This window comes from Lontra canadensis, unplaced genomic scaffold (assembly GCF_010015895.1).
Source record: "Lontra canadensis isolate GAN:19392208 unplaced genomic scaffold, GSC_riverotter_1.0 scaffold195, whole genome shotgun sequence".
NCBI classification, from domain to species: domain Eukaryota; kingdom Metazoa; phylum Chordata; class Mammalia; order Carnivora; family Mustelidae; genus Lontra; species Lontra canadensis.
In genome coordinates this window covers 1,090,729-1,114,231 of record NW_022631189.1, presented here as the reverse complement: position 1 = coordinate 1,114,231, position 23,503 = coordinate 1,090,729, and the positions used below count along the sequence as shown (strand labels likewise).

At 35.3% G+C, this 23,503-nt stretch overlaps 1 protein-coding gene across 13 annotated transcripts in view; it reads right to left on the bottom strand.

Annotated features, from left to right (window-relative positions):
• CSPP1 (centrosome and spindle pole associated protein 1) overlaps positions 1 to 23,503 on the bottom strand; it is a 156,045-nt gene that overhangs the window by 24,807 nt on the left and 107,735 nt on the right. For 10 of the 13 annotated variants that reach the window (XM_032847880.1, XM_032847884.1, XM_032847893.1 and 7 more), the window contains 7 exons: positions 18,039 to 18,191; positions 14,896 to 15,008; positions 11,607 to 11,756; positions 11,067 to 11,213; positions 8,188 to 8,292; positions 6,160 to 6,226; positions 5,010 to 5,127 (listed from right to left, as the gene is read on the bottom strand). In XM_032847880.1, the coding sequence (XP_032703771.1) occupies positions 5,010 to 5,127; positions 6,160 to 6,226; positions 8,188 to 8,292; positions 11,067 to 11,213; positions 11,607 to 11,756; positions 14,896 to 15,008; positions 18,039 to 18,191 (853 nt within the window). The remainder of the gene's footprint in view (positions 1 to 5,009; positions 5,128 to 6,159; positions 6,227 to 8,187; positions 8,293 to 11,066; positions 11,214 to 11,606; positions 11,757 to 14,895; positions 15,009 to 18,038; positions 18,192 to 23,503) is intronic. The other 3 variants (XM_032847888.1, XM_032847889.1, XM_032847890.1) reach the window with 1 other exon arrangement.

The window sequence follows — 23,503 nt, the reverse complement described above, 5'->3', positions numbered from 1 at the left end:
AAAACACTAGCTAGGCTTGTAAAAAGCATAGAAGACATTAAAGAAGCCTATACTGGAAAAAAATAAAAGAACTAGATTAAAAAAGGCTATTAATGAAATGCAATAAAAATGGAGGCTCTAGGGTGCCTGGGTGGCTCAGTGGGTTAAGCCTCTGCCTTTGGCTCAGGTCATGATCCCAGGGTCCTGAGATTGAGCTCCACATCGGGCTCTCTGCTCTGCAGGGAGTCTGCTTCCCCCTCTCTCTCTGCCTGCCTCTCTGCCTACTAGTGATCTCTGTCTGTTAAATAAATAAATAAAATCTTTTTTTTAAAATGGAGGCTCTGTTACAATAAGTGAGGCAAAAGAGTGAATTAGTGATACAGAAGATAAAATGATGGAGAATAAAGAAGCTGAGAAAAAAAAGAGATAAACAACAACTGGCTATAAAGGGGATAATTCGAGAGATAAGTATACCATAAACCAAAACAATGTTAGAATTGGGATCCCAGTAGAGGAAAGGGAGAAGGGCAGAGGTATACTGGAGCAAAGTATAGCAGAAAACTTCCCTAATCTGGGAAAGGAAACAGGCATTCAAGTCCAGGATGCACAGAGAACACCTCTCAAAATCAGGTAAAATAGGTCAACACCTTGACATATAATAGTGAAAATAGTTGTAAATATTTATGCCCCTAACATGGGAGCAGCTAAAAATACAAGCCAATTAATAACTAAATCAAAGAAACACATCAATAATAGTAAGGGACTTTAACACCCCAGGAACTGAATTGGACAGATCATCGAAACAGAAGATCAACAGGGAAACAAGGGCTTTGAATGACATGTTGGACTGGATGGACTTCACAGATATATTCAGAGCATTCCACCTAAAGCAACAGAATACACATTCTTCTCCAGTGCACATGGAACATTCTCCTGAAGAGATCACATCCTGGGTCTCAAATCAGGTCTCAACTGGTACCAAAAGATGGGGATCATTCCCTGCATATTTTCTTTTTTTTTTTTTTAAAGATTTTAAAAAAGAGAGAGAGGGATCACAAGCAGGCAGAGCTGAAGGCAGAGAGAGAGGGGGGAAGCAGGCTCCCTGCAGAGCAGAGAGCCCGATGCAGGGTTTGATCCCAGGACCCTGAGATCATGACCTGAGCCGAAGGCAGGGGCTTAACCCACTGAGCCACCCAGGCATCCCCCCTGCATATTTTCAGACCACGATGTTTTGAAACTAGAACTCAACCACAAGAGGAAAGTTGGAAAGAACTCAAATACATGGAGGCTAAAGAGCATCATACTAAAGAATGAATGGGTCAACCAGGAAATTAAAGAATTTTAAAAATTCATGGAAACAAATGAAAATGAAAACACAGCTGTTCAAAACCTTTGGGCTGCAGCAAAGGGGGTCCTAAGAGGGAGGGATACAGCAATATGAGCCTTTCTCAAGAAATAAGAGAGGTTTCAAATACTCAACCTGACCTTATACCTAAAGGAGCTGGTAAAGGACAGCAAATACAGCCTAACCCCAGCTGGAGAAGAGAAATTTAATAAAAGATCAGAGCAGAAATCAATGAAATAGAAACCAAAAGAACAGTAGAACAAATCAATGAAACTAGGAGCTGGTTCTTTGAAAGAATTAGTAAGATTGATAAACCCCTGGCCAGACTTATCAAAAAGAAATGAGAAAGGAATCAAATTAATAAAATCATGAATGAAAGAAGAGAGATCATGACCAACACCATAGAAATAGTTTTGAGAAAATATTATGAGCAACTATATCCTAACAAATGAGGCAATCTGGAAGAAATTGAAGCATTCCTGGAGACCTATAAACTACAAAACTGAACCAGGAAGAAATAGAAAACCTGAACAGACCCAAAACCAGCAAGGAAATTGAAGCAATAATCAAAAATCTCCCAAGAAACAAGAGCCCAGGGCCAGACGACCTCCCAGGGAAATTCTATCAAATATTTAAATAAGAATTAATACCTGTTCTTCTGAAGCTGTTTCAAAAAATAGAAATGGAAGAAAAACTTCCAAACCCTTTCTATGAAGCCTGCATTACCTTGATCCCAAAAGCAGACAACCCCACCAAAAAGGAGAATCACAGACCAATATGATGAACATGGATGCCAAAATTCTCACCAAGATACTAGCCAGTAGGATCCAAAGGTAAAATTGAAAGACCATAGCCAATGGACTCCAATAGTACATTAAAAAGGATTATACACCACGAACAAGTGGGATTTATTCCTGGGCTGCAAGGGTGTTTTCAACCTCTGCAAATCAATCAATGTGATTGATACACTACATTAATAAAAGAAAGGACAAGAACCATATGTTCCTCTTGATAGATGCAGAAAAAGCATTTGACAAAGTACAGCATCCTTCCTTGATTAAACTCTTCACAGTGTAGGAATAGAGGGAACATATCTCAACATCATAAAAGCCATATATGAAAAGCTCACAGTGAATATCATTCTCAGTGGGGAAAAACTGAGAGCTTTTCCTCTAAGGTCAGGAACATGGCAGGGATGTCTACTGTGACTACTGTTGTTTCACACAGCACTAGAAGTCCTAGCCTCACCAGTCAGACAACAAAAAGAAATAAAAGGCATCCAAATTGGTAAAGAAGATACTCTATGTGAAAACCCCAAAAGATTCCATTCCCAAAATTGCTAGAACTCACACAAGAATTCAGCAAAGTGGCAGGCTATAATATCAATACAGAGAAATCAACTGCATCTCTATACACAAACAATGAGACAGACGAAAAAGAAATGAAGGAGTCGATTCCATTTACAATTGCACCAAAACCCCTAAGATACCAAGGAATAAGTCTAACCCAAGAGGCAAAGGATCTATACTACAGAAACTACAGAACACTCATGAAAGAAACTGAGGCAGACATAAAGAAATGGGAAAACGTTTTATGCTCATGGACTGGGAGAACAAATATTATTAAAATGTCTATGCTACCTCAAGCAATCTACACATTCAATGCAATCCCTACCAATATACAATCAACTATTTTCACAGAGCAGGAACAATAATCCTCAAATTTGTATGGAACCAGAAAAGACACCAAATAGCCAAAGGAATATTGAAAAAGAAAACCAAAGCTGGTGGCATCACAATCCTGGACCTCAAGCTCTATTACAAAGTTCTAACCATCAAGAAAGTACGGTACTGGCACAACACAGACACACAGATCAATGGAACAGAACAGAGAACCTACAAATGGACCCTCAACACTATGGTCAGCTAATCTTGAATAAAGCAGGAAAGAATAGCCAATGGAAAAAAGACAGTCTCTTCAACAATTGGTGCTGGGAAAATTGGACAGCCACATGCAAAAGACTGAAAGTGGACCATATATCCTTACACCATACACAAAAATAGAATCAAAATGGATGAAAGACCTGAATGTGATACAGGAATCCTTCAAAATCCTAAACACAGGCAGCCACTTCTGTAACCTCAGCCACAGCAACTTCTTGCTAGACACTTCCCCAAAGGCAAGAGAAACAAAGGGAAAAATTAACTACTGGGACTTCATCAAGATCAAAACTTTTGCACAGCAAAGGAAACAGCTGACAAAACCAAAGGACAACCAACAGAATGGGAGAAGATATTTCCAAATGTCTTATCAGATAAAGGGCTTGCATCACAAAATCTATAAAGAACTTCAGAGCCAACACCCAAAGAACAAATAATCTAATCAAGAAATGGGTAGAACACATGAACAGCCATTTTTCCAAAGAAGATATACAAATGGTCAACAGAAACATGAAAAAATGCTCCGTATCACTCGGCATCAGGGAAATCCAAATCCAAACCACAATGAGATACCACCTCCCATCAGTAAGAATGGCTAAAATTAGCAAGTCAGGAAAAGACAGATGCTGCTGAGGATGTGGGAGAAAGGGGAACCCTCTTACACTGTTGGTGGGAATGCAAACTGGTGCAGCCACTCTGGAAAACAGCATGGAACTTCCTCAAGAAGTTAAAAATAGAGCTATCCTACAACCCAGCAATTACACTACTAGAGATTAACCCCAAAGATACAAATGTAGTGATCCAAAGGGGCACATGCACCCCAATGTTCATAGCAGCAATGTCTATAATAGCCAAACTATGGAAAGAGACCAGAGGACCACTTACAGATGAATGGATAAAGAAGATGTGATATATACATACAATGGAATACTACTCAGCCATGAAATTGCCAATTGTAATGACAAGGATAGAACTGAAGTGAAATAAATCTAAGCTAAGTAAAATAAATCAATCAGAGAAAGACAACTGTCATATGATCTCCCTCATGTGTGGAATTTAAAAAACAAAACAGAAGATCTTAGGGGAGGAGGGGAAAAAATAAAATAAGAAAAAATCAGAGACAGACAGAAACCATAAGAAACTCTTAATCATATGAAACAAACTGGGCATTGCTGCAGGGGAGAGGGGTTGGCGGTTAGGGTAAACTGGTGATGGACATTAAGGAGGGCAAGTGATATAATGAACATGGGTATTACATAAGACTGATGAAACACTGACCTCTACTTCTGAACCTAATAATACATTATATGATAATTAATTGAATTTACATTTAAAAAAAAAAAAGTAAAAGCATATTGGTTAAAGAAAAATCCACTTTGCCAAAAAAGAAAAGAAAGAAAGAAAAAGAAAACCTATCACATATTACAAACAAAAATAGACTTAATAAATCATATACTGTTTTGGATTAGTTGCACTGAGTCCCTCCACTAGGATATAATTATTCAGCTATATTTCTTTTCAGGGAAAAGGCTATTTCAGTATTATAATTTCACCAACAATCTATTAAAAACTTTTCTCAAGCATGCTACTTATCCATTCTAACATATGCGATTTTACAATAAAGAACTAATACTGTCCAAAACTGTAGAATTACTGGATAGGTTCTGATTTATCTGTAATTCCTTTTCCTGAAGACAAGAACAACAAAACACAAGAACAAACAAAAAACTCAAGTTGAAACTTGCCTTATATGAATTTCATCATCACTGTCAATGTGTAGCAACCGCCCTTGTAGACGCCGTTCTTCACTACGAAGCTGTTTTCTCATTTCTGATAACTCCATAATTACATTTTTTTTCTCCTCTGCAAATTCACATTAATAAGTAAAAATTAAAACAGGCATAAGCACAGAAGATTAAACATTAAAACATAACCAGGCTTACACAAAACTAAAATGCTTAGAGACATTATGAAAGTTATTTTTAATGTTTTATAAATACAGATCATATTTATGAATACCCATAAGATACACATATTTCTGAAAATACAGGAACAGCCAGACTTTAGAAATATTCTTGGGCTGGGGAGAGAGCAACTATAAAGAAGCACCACAACATAAGAAGAGTTCCTTTGCGGTGATGCCGCAGTTCTTCTTGTTCATTTTTTTTTTATTTTTTTAAAGATTTTATTAGAGAGGGACGCCTGGGTGGCTCAGCTGGTTAAGCAGCTGCCTTCGGCTCAGGTCATGATCCCAGCGTCCTGGGATCGAGTCCCGCATCGGGCTCCTTGCTCAGCGGGAAGCCTGCTTCTCCCTCTGACTCTGCCTGCCACTCTATCTGCCTGTGCTCGCTCTCACTCTCGCGCTCTCTCTCTCTCTCTGACAAATAAATAAATAAATAAAATCTTAAAAAAAAAAAAAAAAAAAAGATTTTATTAGAGAAAGAGAGAGAGAGAATATAAGAAGGGGGGAGAGGCAGGGAGCCTGACGTGGGGCTCAATCCCAGAACCCCAGGATCATGATCTGAGTCAAAGGCAGACACTTAATCACTGAGCCACCAGGCACCCCTGATACCACAGTTCTATACCTTGATTGTGCAGTAGTTATACAAATTATACGTAATACAAATGCACAGAACCACACACAAACACAAACACACACCAATTACTTTGTGTTAAAACTGTGAGCCCCGATGGAGGTCTGTGAAGCATACCATACCAACCAAGTCAAGTTCCTGGTTATTGTTCTATATAAGATAGTACCACTGAGGGAAGCTGCAGGAAAGGTACACAGGACTCCACTATGCTCTTCTGCAGCATTCTGTGAGTCTATAATTATTTCAATAAAAAGCTTAAAAGAGAAATATTACAGGTTACAGACTTAATAGTTAACTCTACCTTCTGCACGGAGCTGGTTTCTCCTGGCAGGTACCGGAGGAGACTGTGCCCTGGATATGGAACTTTCCTGTTTAACAATCATAACAAAGATACACTCAGTATGTCTTCCCTATTCAGAAGCTTGAAAAGAATAATTTTTTGAAGGAACTATATGTAAAAGGAACCAGATTTCCCCCTATCCAACCTATACACTTACCTAACATGTGTTTTTCTTTCCCATCACAATGGAAGTGTCCTTGCTTCATCCAAATACAATCCTGTCACCTGTTCTCTGTATCTAGTAAGTGACTTTGACCTCCTCCAATCACTCTATTTTCTCAGCTTATGCTTAAAAGTCTCTTCCTTCTTGTGCACCTGGGTGGCTCAGTTGGTTAAATGACTGCCTTTGGCTCAGGTCATGATCCTGGAGTCCTGGGATCAAGCCCCACATAGGGCTCCCTGCTCCACAGGGAGTCTGCTCTGATCCTCTACTTCTTGTGTTCTCTCTCTCTCTCTCTTTTCTCTCTTTCAAATAAATAAAACCTTTAAAAAAAAATTCCTTAAAAAAAAAAAAAAGATTCTTACCTCCTCCTTCATCATTATCTACTATCCCTTCTCTACTTCCCTCCACAGCCATCCTTTCAAGAATAGATGCAACACAGTGTCTACTTCCTCATGCCCATTCACTTCTCACCACACAGCTACTACCTTTGCTTCTACCCTATCACTCCACTAACACAGCTCTTACCAAAGTCACCAGGTGATCCCCAAATAACACATTCAATGGGCATTTTACACCCTTATTTTACTTGGCCAGTAGCAGCTGATATTGCCATTCTCTGTCACGTTCTCTATCTTTATTTCCTTTCTCCGCTTCTTAAATTTTTAATTCCCTGGTGTTCCAATCTCAGCCCTTTTTACTTCCCCCAAATTCATCCGAGACAACTGTACTAATATGACAAGGAAAAATGTTAGTGGCTTCCAAATCTACAAAACCAGTCGAGAGTTCCTTCCTTAGCCACAAACTGTATCTTCAACCACCCACTCTATATTCTAACAAGAAACTTGAAAGTTTTCACTGACGCCTACCCCCACAAACATAGTCTGTAAATGCCATTACTTGTGTCTCTTAAGTATGTCTTAAAATTTTCACCCATTCTCAGTTCTTAGTGTCACTGGCTTTGAGTCCTGAAAGTCTCACAAGTGGACTTCTGCAAAACCACTGTAACTTCTCCCCATGTTTATGGTCTTATCCGACCTCCAAAATACATCTCCACACCATGCCTGAGAGAACGTTATATAAAACAAATATGGCCATTCTCCGACTTATGACATGTCATTCTCCTACTTAAAGTATTACAAAGCATCCCCATTCATTATCTACCACACACCTACTAAATCAGAATCTCAGAGGGTGGGATTCAGGACAATGTTCTAACATTTGCTTTGTCTATTCTGGTAATTAGTCCATTTGGTATCCACTCATTTATGGGAATAAAGCCAAACTCCATACAACATCCTACTTATGTCTTGACGTCTACCTCTGTTGACGCCCTGGTCAGGCCTTCTGAGGCCAGACCAAACCACGGTGTATTCTACTCCATATGTGCCATATGGTTTACACTTCCATGATTTTGATTCCTCCTCATTATGCGAACTTCCTACTCATTCTTCAAGAGTCTACTCAAGGATCAACTCTTCTGGAACATTCTCCTAGCTCTCTTTTCATCACAGCTCAGTCGAAAGTTTAAGGGACTTCATTAGCATAACTATAGCTAGCCAGATAATATATTACCAAAGAAAAGGCCTTAAGAGGGTTGGACAAAATCCATTTGCTAAATTATACTCTGTCAAAAGAATTTAAACTTTATGGCACCAAGCATTATCAGTTACAGCTGATGCAACAAATAAATGCAAACATTGTCTATATTTCAGAACTGAAAAACTATAACATAGCTAAATATGATGAATAAAAAAAAAATCTCATTCAATTCCCATCATTGGAAATAACTTAGCTAAGATGAACAAATCAAAAGAAAAAATATGTACCTGAATAAAGGAACTTATAATGCTGTCAACTGAAGGAGGTCTTTGAAGTCTGCTTGCAATTTTGTTCTGAAGAGCAGGAACTACAGGAGAAGGCTGTCTCAAGCGCTGGAGGGAAAAAATTATACGTATATCTATGTACATACATAGATATGTATGTGTGTATATGTATACACACACACGCATATATAAACAAATATGTATATACACACACACACACCAACATATGTATGTATATACACACACACACATACATGTATGTATACATATATATGTGTCTGTGTACACAAACACTCCTAATAGTTAATAACACCATTTAGGGAGTTCAGAATGCTATTGCTTTTATTTAATAAAATACTTATTACCAAAACAAAGTCAGAAATTCAATTATGTAAGATCGAAAACATCAGTTATGATAAACGTAAATTGATTTAGATTTTAAAACAAAAGGACTCTCAGATTAGAACAAAAATATTCAACAAACTTAAGTAAATCAGCAGCATACCAAGTATTAGGAAAACAACAAAAATAAAAAATAGAACTAAGAAAAACACTTGTCTTAATAATAAAAAGAAACAGGACAACACAAAACACAAAAACTATTTTCTGGAAAATAATATAAATCAACCTATAAAACCTAGATCCCTTGTCACCAAGAGCATCACAATGAGGGAATTTTCCAGATCACAACAGCATTCTATGTCTCCATAAGAGATAAAAGAGGGTTTCAGTTTACAGCATAATAAAGTTAACAGCTCCCAACTTCACATTAAAATCAAAATGCAGAGAACATAAAAATTCCCAACAAAATCCAATAATAATTATCCGGTTAAAAACCAAAAAAACAAAAACAAAACAAAAAACACCCAGACCAGACTATGTATGTATGTATAGATGTTGAATTGTTCATTTTGCATGGTACAAAATCAAATATCACTTTCACTGGTGACTTTGACAAAGTTAGAAATAGATTTTCTTTTTTCTTAAGACCACTAGATGACCACAAACACAATTATAAAAACAAAAGAAATCTTCTAAAAGACCACAGAGGATGAAGCAAACAAAGCATGCTCCACATAGTGAGAAAACAAATAACTATCAAGGAAGCATAAAAGAACAAAAAAAGTCAGAAATTCAATTAATATGATCAATATATTGGGTATGATAAAAACAGATGGATTGATGGATTTAGGTATCACTGTTCAAAAGAAAATTCTCTGATTAGGATAAAAAACTGAATTAAAAAAAAAAAACATAAAACCAAATCCAACAAACCAAATATACAAGCTAAATAAAAAGTAAATGGTGACACAAAAGTAAAAACTAAGAAAATGGACAAAAATATATCAGGCATAAATGAGTAAAAGAAAAATTACAGCTAGTAATGATAACTTCATCACTGAAAGCAAAATACATTAAAGGGAATAAAACTGGTTTAAAACTATGGTACTTCACATCTGAACTAGAACAGTCATAAAACTGTATTTTCCTAAGGAAAGCATTTTCTCTTAAACATAATAAGAAATTGGCAGGAACAGAACTGGAAAACTAACAATTATCTTTCATTTTAAAATAATTTTACAAGAAAATACTCTCTGTGTTTTCCATTCAACTTTGCTATAAGCCTAATGTGGCTCTAAAAAATATAAATGCTATTAATTTAAAAAATGAATGAATGACATTTCAATAATATTTTAAAAGGAAGAATATATATACAACTTTAAGAATAAATGGTATTGCCTAACATTACTAGAACACTGAAAATAAATAAAACAAAAAACACAGGTGTTACTTATAAATTTTCTCTCAAATAATGTTTCAACAGATTCTAACTGCAAACACTTATTTCTATCACCATAAAATCCTGAGGTGAGAAATCAGTTAGTGTATCTGAACCCATCAAAAATGGCTCACTTTGTCTATAGTATACCAAACTACATCGTAAGTACACTAGATGAGCCCACTGGCTAAAAAAGTAGTCTTTTTGTGAATGCTGCTTAGAAGAAATAATGTCCGTATAAATCTAAATTTCTGAAAACCATTTTCTTACATTAAATTGGGCTAAACCTACAGCACATACAGTTTTTCTCAAGATGTGGTCCACAGGCCAACTACATCTGAACCCCCAAGAATGCCTGTAAAATGCAGATTCCTGGAGTACCCTGATATTAAAATCAGACACTTTGTATATAAGACCTCAAGATACATTTTTAACAAATCCCCAGGGATACTTATGCATATAAAATTTGAAATACAGCTTTGAAAAATGACAAAGGGTGTAAACTGGAGCTTCATAGGGGCCAAGTGTCTTCCTAGAGAGAAAACCTCTGTCTGATAACTTTGATTCACCACACATGTAATGGTGAATATCAACCAGTCTCAGATGCAGACTTCAAACCAGTCCACCGTGACCCAGCAGTTTCTTTTTAAATTTCCAATCCATCAAGGATAAAAGTGTAAAACAGTAAAAATGAAATACCAAATACATTAAAAAATTTTAAAAAGACATTACACAATTTAAGTCCAACTTTCTTACAGATCCAACAGACATATAATTACTTGGACGAATTGCTACAAAAGTTTCCAGACACTTTCCATTTCTGTACTTAACTCTTCTCACAAATAGCTGGCTGGGTGCTACTCCATAGACCATGGGAACAAGACTGACTAAGGTAAATAAACCCCTTATATTCACTGGGGGGCAAAGAGCAGCAAAGCAATGACATGACCTATATAGGAAGTTCAGTGCGCTGTACTCAGATGAAGTAGCATGATGGAAGGAAGGAAAAAAAGCATCTCCTCCACTCCCTCTTTTGCTAAGAAGGCCACAGTGAAAGTGGTTTAAACTACAGGTTTAACTGACATTTTTGTCTGAAACTTACCTTTGTTTCTTCCCCAATTATATTTTCTCTTGCATAGTAGTGTTGAAGCTGTAGATTATGTTTTTCTTCCTCTTCTTTCTTCTTCCTTTCTGCTTCTTTTCGTCTTTCTTCAGCTAACCGAATAAGCTCTTCATTTTTTAGCCTTTGCTTTAAAATAAAGAGAAAAATACAACACTCCAAACATACATCCTGTAGTCCATTCAAATACCTGTTGCCTTATTTGTTTGAAATAAAGAGATAAAATTGAAGATACAGATGATACAGTGTTTTTTAACAAAAAGATGTCTATTTAACAATAAAGTATTAGGCATCTTTTATAACATCCTGGTCAGCCTAAATTTTGGCTTAAAAAAATCATCACTTACCTCTTTTCTTAACTTAGTTTTTACTTCAATACAATAGTATCCAATAAATGGATACTGATCTGAAATTTTCTAAAATGTACTCTAGGATTGTTCTTCTCTGTAATACCTTTCCAAGACAAAATAAAAATTTCACTGTCAGGGTAAGTAGAAAAAGAAAGTAGGAAAAAAAATGCACCTCTTCCTCTTTCTCCCTTTTCTTTTCCTGTTCCTCTTCATACTCTTGCTGAATTCGCGCTCTCTGCTCTGCAAGCCGTTTTTCTTCTTTTTCTTCTGCAATTCTCAGTCTCTCTCGCTCCGCTTCCTCTCTTTGTTTCTTTTCCTCAATCTGAAGAATTAAACCTAGTTACTACTTTGGGAAACTAATGAAAGTTAGAATACCATGTAATATTTTGTAGTATCCTATGAATTCAACATTCATACCCTCTTTTTAAGTTCCTAAATTTTTCAGTTTCCTATATTTGTTAGGGAGGCTACATTATGTAATGTTGAGTTATGAGTAAAATTCCAGCTCCACCAAATACTTACTCACTGAGTGACTTTAAGGAGATATTCTTACTCAGTTTCGTCATCTGGTAAAAAGAGTTATTAATGTCTGTATCTCCAAGGAGTGCTTTATGATCTATACAACAAAACCTCATATTTAACACTCAGTTCCCTCTTCTTCTTAGTACACACACACACACACACACACACACACTCACAATTACAAAGTCACTTCTCCATTATGGGTCACAATCATAAATGGATCACACACCCAAGAAATCCACAGAAATGCCATTCCAACAAAAATGCTACACAGCAGGGGCGCCTGGGTGGCTCAGTGGGTTAAAGCCTCTGCCTTCGGCTCAGGTCATGATCCCAGTGTTCTGGGATCGAGCCCCAAATCGGGCTTTCTGCTTAGTAGGGAACCTGCTTCCCTTCCTCTCCCTGCCTACCTCTCTGCCTACTTGTGATCTCTGTCTGTCAAATAAATAAATAAAATCTTAAAAAAAAAAAAATGCTACACAGCAGTTCAACAGAAAGAGGAAATCTATCATCTAGGTCAGCTGTTTTCGCTTTACAATACAAAGGTGCATCAAGGGTCCTGCATCTATTTTAGCAAATTTTATGCTACAGCTGAAAAGATTAAAGTTAATTATGTCTAATGCTGTAATTAAAAATGGTACATTACTTATCAAATTTTAACCACATAAGGACTTCTGTTGCATTAACTTTAACAGTATAACTTTTTTATGCATACACGGAGCTAAGGCTTCCATCTCAGTACACAGATTTGAACATTTTATAACATTTCTTTTGACATTTAAGTTTGGGGATACTTCTTGTCTGACACTTTAGTGTTGATAGTAATAATAAATACCATTTAGATATTTTAAATTTTCTTAGAGTTTTGTGTTAGATTTTGCTCATGAGGGAAAGTTTTAAGGGGCTGCCAAAAGAAAAACATGTAAGTCACCATTCGAGAGCAATCCATTCACAGGTGCACTGAGGATTTATAGGCTGAGAGAACTGAAGGCTAAACTTAGTCTAAAACTGACATAGTCAAACCTTCCCCTACTACTACTTTTTTCCAGAGGGAAAGACTCTTAGAGCCCTCTAAAAAGTTAAGTGCGTAAGATACTTAAAGTCAGGAGACCTGGATTCAAGCACTGGCCTTACGATTTGCTGGCTCTGCCACCACGGGTAAGTGTCCTAGCCTGGATTTTAGTTGCATGTCATAAACCAGAAATAATAATACATTCTTCGGCGAGCCTGAAGATTAATGAGATATTATATGCAAAAGTATCTTCTAAATAATAAAAGGCTATATAATTTCAAGATTGTTTTTCCCCCTTAATTCTACCCTAAACCATGCTACCACTTGTTAAGTATAATAGGAGTTGCATAATTTTGACTTGCTGTCATTATGGGCAGTATAGCACAGGGCATTTCAAGTTCAATAGGTGACTCTCTGACCCTCAATCAGCAGCTATATGAGTGGCCAATACTGTAGGACTTTTTTTTTTTTTTTAAGATTTTATTTATTTATTTATTTGATAGAGAGATCACAAGTAGGCAGAGAAGCAGGCATAGAGAGAGGGGGAAGCAGGCTCCCTGCCTCAGCCCAATGTGGGGCTAGATCCTAGGACCTTGAGATCATGACCTGAGCTGAAGGCACCCCCTGAGCCACCCAGGGGTGACCTGAGCCACCCAGGCGCCGCCTGTAGGGACTTCTGATGCCACTCTCTTGCATTCAATATCTCTATCCATTCTGCTGATCCTTACAAAGGTCTTTCCATCCATTTCCATTGTTGCCACTCTAGTAAAATACCCCTCCTTCCAATTTTTTAAATCCCTCAAAAATACATCTTAAACACTAGTGCCAGATCAGTCACCCCATATCCATTACATCACTGCCTTATTGAAGAGTCCACAATAATTAGGATTAGAAAGTTGATATATTTAAGTAGAACTTTTTAAGGAGAATTTAAGAGGTTGGATTAGACTGGATAGCCTTTGATATTGGACTAAGGAATTTGGATATTTTCTGTAGAAAAGAAAAGTTACTACCAGTTTTTGAGATAACATGAGAAATCATATCAAAAGGAGACCACCCAGACACAGGATGAATCTGATAATGGGATGTTAAGGGGCATGGAGGTAAGAAGAAAATTAGGAGTCCTTCTCTTTCACCTCAGGCTCCAACCCTAGTATTCAGCACAAAAGTAGACACAGTATGAGTATTCAGTAATTCTGTTTGTTTAATAAACCCTGGATACTCAAGTGTTTTCCTTTGGGCATTTCTACCATTTTTTAAATGCTATTTGCTTACATACATAAATGAGGCAAATAATGGCAAAATGTGATTACATGTGATTTTTAATAATTTACAAACTCTAGTTAGTCAAGAATATATCATTTGGGAAAAAAACCTGATTTTCTACTAACCCAGTAAGCATCTAGACATATTCATCCTATGCCTAATAAGTGAATATTTTATTTCATTCAGTTTTAGAAATGTCAGAATCCTTTAACAATTAATGATTTAATAAAGTTAAGAAAGGAGTAAGACAACTGGCATGCCTAACATGTCTCTATATTCCTTTTTCAGATATAAATAAAATAATATCATTTTAATACTACCTATATCTGATGTAAATTAGATTATCTTAAATAACTGTGGAGATATTTTAGAATTTATTCTTTATCCTGTGAATAAAATCTTTGCAAGTTTAGTTTATTAAATTCTAACAAAACGTGGCACGTGGGTGGCTCACTGGGTTAAGCCTCTGCCCTTAGCTCAGGTCATGATCTCAGGGTCCTGGGATCGAGCTCTGCATCGGGCTCTCTGCTCAGCAGGGACCCTGCTTCCCCCCTCTCTCTGCCTGTCTCTCTGCCTACTTGTGATCTATCAAATAAATAAATAAAATCTTAAAAAAATTTTTTAATAAAACTTTGAAACCATGATAAAATAAGCACTTCACCTGAAAACGAAGAAAATTCTTGTATAATTCTTGCTGCTTAATCTGAAGTTCAGTTGGAGGCTCACAAAATATATTTCCCCGAGCAAAAGGAGAGCTCTGTGTTTGCATATAACCTTGAAAGAGAAATTTTGCAAAAACATTACTCAATGGTTAGAAAATATAAAGGTTAAAAAATAAAGTTTGCTACTAATTCCATACTGTGAATATATGTGCTAACTATGGAAGTTGAGAGGTCAAAAATCAGAAGAGGAAGGCTGAGATTAGAATCTGAAGACCAGCTGAAAACTAATGAGAGAAAGAAAAATGGTGAAACAAAAATATAGTTGAAAAATCTACTATGTCTATACCTGAAAGACACCAAGGAAACAAAGATAATAGCCTAAACAACTTTAACTACAGCAAAGACTTTAAAGTAAATTTATATAAGAAAAAAAGTACATTTAAATTCTTATGTAAATACCCTCTTCTTAAGAATATTCTTAATTATATATTAAAATCTAGTACGTATACATATATTTTAAAATTTTGTCTTCTAAGACAAATCAGTAATTCCAAGTCTTTCCATCTATGGTTCACGATAGATTAGAAAGCCAGCTCTGAAAACATTTTTTAAAAACTAGAATGATTCTTTTATCACTGCAATAATTTTTTTAAAAAATTCAAAGTAATGGTATATAACATGAACAATAAAAATATGTTATATATTCCTATAAATAGGATAATACTCTGAGGAAGGATTAAATGATTTCATAAAGGCAACCTGAAAAATAATTATACCCCAGGAGTCTCTCTTCAAATGCAGGGAAGCCTCACATAACTTTTTATATTATTTTTTAGTTACTGACTTAGTCTTTACACCATCAATCTAAAGCATTTCTTTCTCTCACTCATGCTTTGCAGTTTAGCTGCCATTTAGGCCTATTGTTCCTTTGTGTTTAAGTTTACTAATGCTTACTTGAATAGATCAGCAGAAAGTCAACTCAATACTTAAAATGTTATAATGAAAAGGTGGATTAGCAAAACAAAATTAAGTTTTCAAAAATAAGCAGTTTTTAAAAAATAAATGCATGACTAAAATAAAATCATAGAGAAACACATGCTCTAACCCAATGTATCTAGGCATCATAATAAGCAAACATTAAGTCATATTAGTATGGACTTCATAAATATGATGGTTCTTCATTCTAGAACCATAAAGTAAAAGAAAAAAATGAACTTGAGGAAAGGCCTCAAACAGGACTAATGAAGAGAAAACATAAGCACACATTATAACATTCAATTTTAAGATATATTCATGTTCCCTAAGGCCTTTAAAATATTAAATGCAACATGTGTATGCGTATGTGTAAACACACATATACATATATAAACATACACAGCACCAAAACCTTGGCATTGTTCAGAAAGGCAATAGGCAGTTAATTCTGCTTTGATATTTAATCATTCAGCTTGTGTGTTTTCTTGGGAAAGGGTCATGGAAACTTGATTTTTTCCACTGTTTTTGTTTGATAAGCAAAGTTAAATTTCTGCTTGATAAGCAGAGCTAGATGCCTAAATCATTATTAACATGATAGAGAAAGTTCTGGGTGAAGACACAACTACAAACACCAGGTGTGGAAGAAAGGCTAGAGAAGGAGTACATAGAACTGGGATCTCCATACAGACTAGTAGAAGAAAGAAGTGAAGAGAAAAATAATGATGTATCCAAAGAAGTCAAAATTCCCTTCAATAAAATGAAAGGTGTTTTTACTGCACAATGAATTAATACAAAGAGTGGAAGACAAATTAATAATTACATAAAAATGTTAATATTCAATTTTAGTGCTCCAAAAATGAAGACTCGATCCACTGGGTAAAAATCTATTGTGGACTAAAGCAAGAAAGCACTTTCTCATAATTAGAAATCCAACAGTGGTACAAGCTGTCCATGGAAACCACAAGTAGCACATCTCCTAAAATGTTCAAAAAGAGCACAGAGATTACTGCTACCATCAAAGATGAAAGGCTGGTGATTCTAATCATATCTGCCTGTTTGGACAGGCAGTCATGGGTTAAAATTTAAAAAAAAAATTGAAGACTAAATGATCAGTCAGGGATATTTTAGGACTTTCTAATGTAAAGCTCTTTACTAGTCTAAAATCAAAACTTTAGTGGAAGTACAAAAATAGAATTTGTAGTAAATAAATGATTACTTTTACAGGCATCAAAATATAGTGCAAGGTGATAGATATATCTTTTAAATTTCCTTTGATTTTAAAATATGTAACATGTTTTCATATAAACTTGATAAAGAAAGATGACAACTTTCCCTGTCAAATCATAATGAAAGCTACTGAATAATTTCCTACTTATAGAACCTTTAATTAAAGGATGTTGTTCGAGGGGCTCCTGGGTGGCTCCGTGGGTTGAGCCTCTGCCTTCGGCTCAGGTCAGGATCCCAGGGTCCTGGGATCGAGCCCCTGCTTCCTCCTCTCTCTCTCTCTGCCTCTCTGCCTACTTGTGATCTCTGTCTGTCAAATAAATAAATAAAATCTTTAAAAAAATAAGGATGTTGTTCGATAAAAAATCAAAAATATTGCTTAAGAAAGGGAGATGTGACCAGATACAGAATTAAACTTTTAAAAAAATTAAACTTCATTTCTTTGTCCTTTGTGGTTTCACAAGGGAAGGCAAATGATTACAAAATAAGTAAAAAATAAACAACTAAAATTAAGTAATAAAAATAAGCAATTTATTTGTACAATATATATCACATCTGATGCATTTTCACTAATTCAAATAATTATGGGTATAAGAAGCAAGAGAGACTATTTGTCTGTATATGTGTGAAGAGACTATTTGATTTTAAGAAAGTCTTCCCACCAGCAAAATAAAAATTTTAATAGCAGCTAAAGTATCCATAAGTTATAAGGCTGAGAAGAAATACATAGTATTAAGAAGCAAAGTATATTTCCCTATTCATTTTGTCAAAATATTTAAGAAAAGGTATTATAAATAACATGAATAACGTGTTATGCTTCCTGACTCAGTGTAACCAAGTTCTCAAAATCACAATATGACCTCTGTCAGGCAAGAGAAGAGAAATGTTACGGAACAACTTTAGAAACGTCAACAGACAAAAAAAATAGAATGTGATTAAAAACCTGAGTTTTTATTTGTAGAATCTTCTAGGTTCTCAGCATTTGAGGTGGCTAAATTTTGGTCTAGAGATACAACAGCCCTTTTATCTTCATATGTTCTTGCTTCTGGGTTATGGTAGGCATCTATATTTTGTCTGTGCATCCTATTCAAATCAGCTGAGAGGGAAAAATAAGCCATTTATTTCAACACATACACTTTTGTAATTAGTATGCTTAATACATTTTCTTAGAGTAGAGAATCAGAGAGAAAACAACAGGACAGAGTTGGAATAAATCAATGGTGTCTTGGTGCCCTGAAAATAGAAACAGAATTATTAAAACTTCTAAGATTTTCAAAAAATAACTTATAAAACAAACTCAAAATCAGTAGAGAGCTTAAGAATGTCAGTAGATCTTTGACAACTCATAAAAACTATATTCATATCTATGTTACTTAAGAAGTTGGCATCTCTTTAATACAGAACAGCAACAATTCAAAACAAGTCATAGTGAAATTTCTTCAACCACATTAGTATTTGTAATGAAAAAATATAATCATGTACTGCAGAGTCATAAACTCTTTTGATGGTCTTCCCTTAAAAGATGGAGTTTAATTCCCTTCCCTTTAAGCATAAGCCAGAGTTAGTAACTCACTTCTTATGAATAAAATATTGCAGGATGATGGCATATGACTTCCAAGACTACTTCATAAGAGACATTATGGTTTCCACTTTGCTTGATCTACTGGATCACTTATTCTGAAGAAAGCCAGCTACTCTATCATAATGGCACCGATGGAACCCTATGGAAAGGCCCCTATGACAAGGAACGGAGGTTTCCTGAGCCATGTAAGGGAGCCATATTGAAAATGGATTCTCCAGTCCCAGTCAAGCCTTCATATGACTATAGCCCTAGGAGCCACTGTGGACCCCAAACTCATGAAAGATCCTGAGATAGAAATACCCAGCTAACCCATTCAAAAACTGACTTACAGAACCCCAAGATAATGTCTGTTATGTTAAAACATTACATGTTGCATAATTTGTCACAAAGCAGTAGATACCACATACAGATCACAAAAATTTGAGCACAAAGAATCGGGTAAAACAACAAGTCAATCTTAAAAACAAGCTGTAACAAAATAAAAAATAGTTCTTCTCCACAAAACAACTGGGATAATAAGGGACTAGCTGAAATCACAGAGAAACTGATTGCAAAAAGAACTGCCAAGAATTGGTAAGGCAAAAGTAGCTAGGTGCTCCTGCAATCACCACCAAATCCTGGGATCTAACTGGATATGGAAGGTAAATGAAAACAGAAGGATGATGATAAAGTTGAGGTCATGAACTAACAGCTGTGGTCCCTAAAGTCACCAAATTACATAAAAAAACTCAAATAGGAGATCACTATATCATCATCCAATATTCACTAGAATAGCATAAGAGCACTCCATATAAATGAGAAGTCACTATAAATAACAATACATACGGTATTCTTCCATTTTCTATTAGAAGAGTATGGTATATCAAGCTCACTCCTTCTAAGATGATAACCTGAGCTCTGTTACCAAATTAATGAATGCTCAGGGAATGCAATCTCATTTTGATATTCACTTAGACAAACCATAAATTAAGAGATATAAGTAAACACATGAACATGTTTTACTTCACTGTTGTGATTATACACAGTCCTCTCAATGTCAATAAGGGAATGTATTTATATAAAAAGAAAGTGATGTCAGCAGACTGTATAATTAGTTAAGACTATCAGATTAAACAATCACAACAACTCCATATTGCTACTTATTGGAAAACACTATCAATCAAGTAGTCACTCCTTGTCTGTCTTTCCGTGAGGTGGTTTGAATAATAAAAGGTTTAAAATCAGCTAAAAATCAAAATTAAAAAAGGCACTTTGGTGAAGAGTATAATTTGCCAACTGCAAAGATGCCACTGAAAATGGCCTTTATTTAAAATGTATACCATATCATTTAATATAAAATTACTAGCATTACAGAATAATTCTACAAAGAACAGAATAAAAGAAAATATTACAGATTAACAAATGGGAAAATAGTCCTACTCTCTGAACAATTTATAAGACCAGGACTAAATCATGTGATAGCTACAGTAAACAATATTTGAAATTTTTTCACTCCTTCTTATCTTTTTTTATAAGCCTAAATACTTTGAAATTAAAATTTTATTTTTTTAAGATTTACTTATTTACTTTAGAGAGACAGCAAGCATGCACATGCATGACCTGGGAGAGGAGCAGAGGGAGAGAGAGGAGAGAAGGACACTCCTATCTGAGCACAGAGCCCACCATGGTGTTTGATCCCATGACCCTGATACCATGATGGTGCTCAATCCCATGATACTGATATCATGATCTAAGCCAAAATCAAGACTCAAACAATCAACTGACTAGCCACCCAGGCGCCCCATCAAATTAATTTTGTGAGTTAGCTGTTGGTTGATGGAAAATACCAAAACATTTTAAGAAAATGTCTGAAAATATTTCTATAGACCCAAGATTATTCAGCGATCATGACTGATTATACAAACTCTTCTACAAGTCAATTTAGAGAGCTAAAGAAAATTTCCAACCCTAATTTGACTAATAACACATATTTCAAAATTAACTTAAAATATACACATTTAAGATCACAGTCTCTAAGGCAAATGAAAATCTAACTGGTGACTTATAAAATAAATCTCATGAACTTAAAAATATTAAAATAACAAAAAGTATATTCTCTGAACAAAAGATAACACGTACTAGAAGTGATCAGAAGAAAGTTACCTGGAAAATACCCAAATATATGGAAATCTTTAAAACTCAGGTCTAAATAATAGGTCAAGGGAAAATCACAAAATTAGAAAAGTTAATTGAATGAAAATGAAAATACCACATATCAAAATGTGTGCTACAGTTAAAGCTATACTCAAAAGGAAATTTATAACATTTTTATTTATTAAAAAAAAATTTTTTTTTAAAAAGGAAGAAAAAGAAAATTCCCTGCCCAGATGGCTTCACTGATAAATTCTAGCAACAAAACAGGAAACTTTTCCCTACTCATGTTGATGCCAGGATGAAAGAGCAGCTCAACATTTAAAAAATTAGTCAATGTGGGGCGCCTAGGTGGCTCAGTTGGATGAGCATCTGCCTTAGGCTCAGGTCGCGATCCCAGAGTCCTGGGATTGAGCCTCGTTTCAGGCTCCCTGCTCACCAGAGAGTCTGAGCTTCTCCCACTCTGGCGGCCTGCTGCTCTGCCTATTTGTGCTATCTCTCTGCCAAAAAAAAAAAAAAAAAAAAAAAAATCTTAAAAATATTAGTTAGTGTAACTCACCATGTATCAATAAAGAAAGATGAAATTATCACTTCAAAAGATGTAGAAAAGCACTTGACAAAATTCAACATATATTCATGTGAAAAGTATGAGAAGGAATAGAAGAGAATGTCCTAGACCTGATTAAAGAAATAAATCTACGAAAAAACCTATACCCAACATTACACTGAATGGTGAAAAGATTGAATGCTTTCCACCTAAAATCGGACAAGACAAGGCCATCTGTTCTCATGATTTCTAAGCATTGTACTGGAGTTCCGAACAAGTGCAAAACATAAGCAAAATAACTAAAAGGTAGGGAAAGGAAGGCAATGGAAAGGAAGAAGTGAAACTGTTTGCTAATAACATGATTGCCTACATTAAAAATCCCAAAAAACCTACAAAAAAAAAAACTACTAAAACTAATGCATTAAACAAGAGCACAGAAAAATAACTGTATTTCTATACACGAGCAATGAAGAAATGACTACTGATAATTTTAAATGTATTATTTAATATTTAAAATAGCATTAAAATACATGAAATACTTATGGATACAATTAACAAAATATATTACAATACCTGAAAACTGCAAAATACTGCTAAAAGATGTTAACTAAGAGTTAATAAGCAGATAAATATTCCACATTCATGGATCAAAAGACTCAATATAGTTAAGATGCTGGCTGTCCCAAATTGATCTTTTTGTAAATGAAATCTCAATGAAAATCCTACCACACTTTTTTGTTGAGGTTGGCAAACTGATAGTAAAATTTCAATGAAAATGGAAGGGAGGGAAGTCAAGTAGACAAAACAATCTTGAGAAAGAAGACCAAAGTTGGGAGACTCACACTTCTCAATTTCAAAACTTACTACAAAGCTATAGTAATCAAGAGAGTATGATATGGGCATAAGGACAGACATCTAGATCAATGGAACAGAACATTAAAGGGTCCATAAATAATTTTGTGGTCAACTGACTTTCAACAAGCCTATCAAGGCAATTCAATGTACAAAATGTTCTAAAACTGACTTTGTGATTGTAGCACAGCTCTCTGAATATACTAAAAACTGCTAAACTGTATATTTTATTTTCTTTAAATATTTTATTTATTTATTTGTCAGAGAGAGAGTACAGGCAGGGGGAGCAGCAGGCAGAGGGAGAAGCAGGCTCCCTCTAAGCAAGGAGCCTAATGTGGAACTTGATCTCAGGACCCCGGGATTATGACCCAGGCCAAAGACAAATGCTCAGCCAACTGAGCCACCCAGGCATTGTATATTTTAAAGGGATAAACGTTTCATGGGAAATGAGAGCTCATTAAATTAAAATTTTAATTTCTCATTTAGAACACTGTGCTAGATTACTGAAGATGTTAACATCATGGGAAGCTAGGTGAAGGGTACACTCTATTATCTTTGCAACTCTTCTCTAAATCTTGAATTATTTCAAAATAAAAACTTTTTTGTTTCTTTGCTTTTTTTAAAACCACAAGGAGATGTCCTACCTACTTAATAGAAAGGCTAAATACAAGGCCTGATGAGAATGTAATGCAACCAGAAATCTTGTGCTTTGCTGGTAAGAACGCAAAATGGCACAACCACTTTGGAAGATGATCTAGCAGTTTCTTACAAAGTTAAATATACACTTACTTACTATACATACCAGGAATTCCATTCCTATGCATCTAGCCAGGAAATATGAAAATTTATGTGCACGTAAAGATCTAAAGGTAAATGTTTATAACAGCTTTATTTATAACAGCCTGAACTGTGAACAAGCCAAATACCCATCAACTGGTGAAAGGATACACAATCACGGTACCTCCACGTAGTAGAGTCCTATTTAGTAATAAAAAGAAGTAAACTACAGACACATACAACATGGATAAACCACTAAAACTAAGGAGAAAAGGACACAAAAGGCAAAACTATTTTGTCAGAATGCAGATCAGAGGTGTTGGCAAGGGTTGGATAAATTGGAAATGTTCTGAATCTTGATTGTGACAGTGGCTCCTGGAATCAGTTGTCAAAACTCACTGAATAATACACTTTAAAAAGGGTGAATTGTGTCATATGCAAAGTGTGTCTCAATAATCAACATAAAAACAAACATAAATCTAACTGGGGCAAATACTATACATAAAAGAAATACAAATAC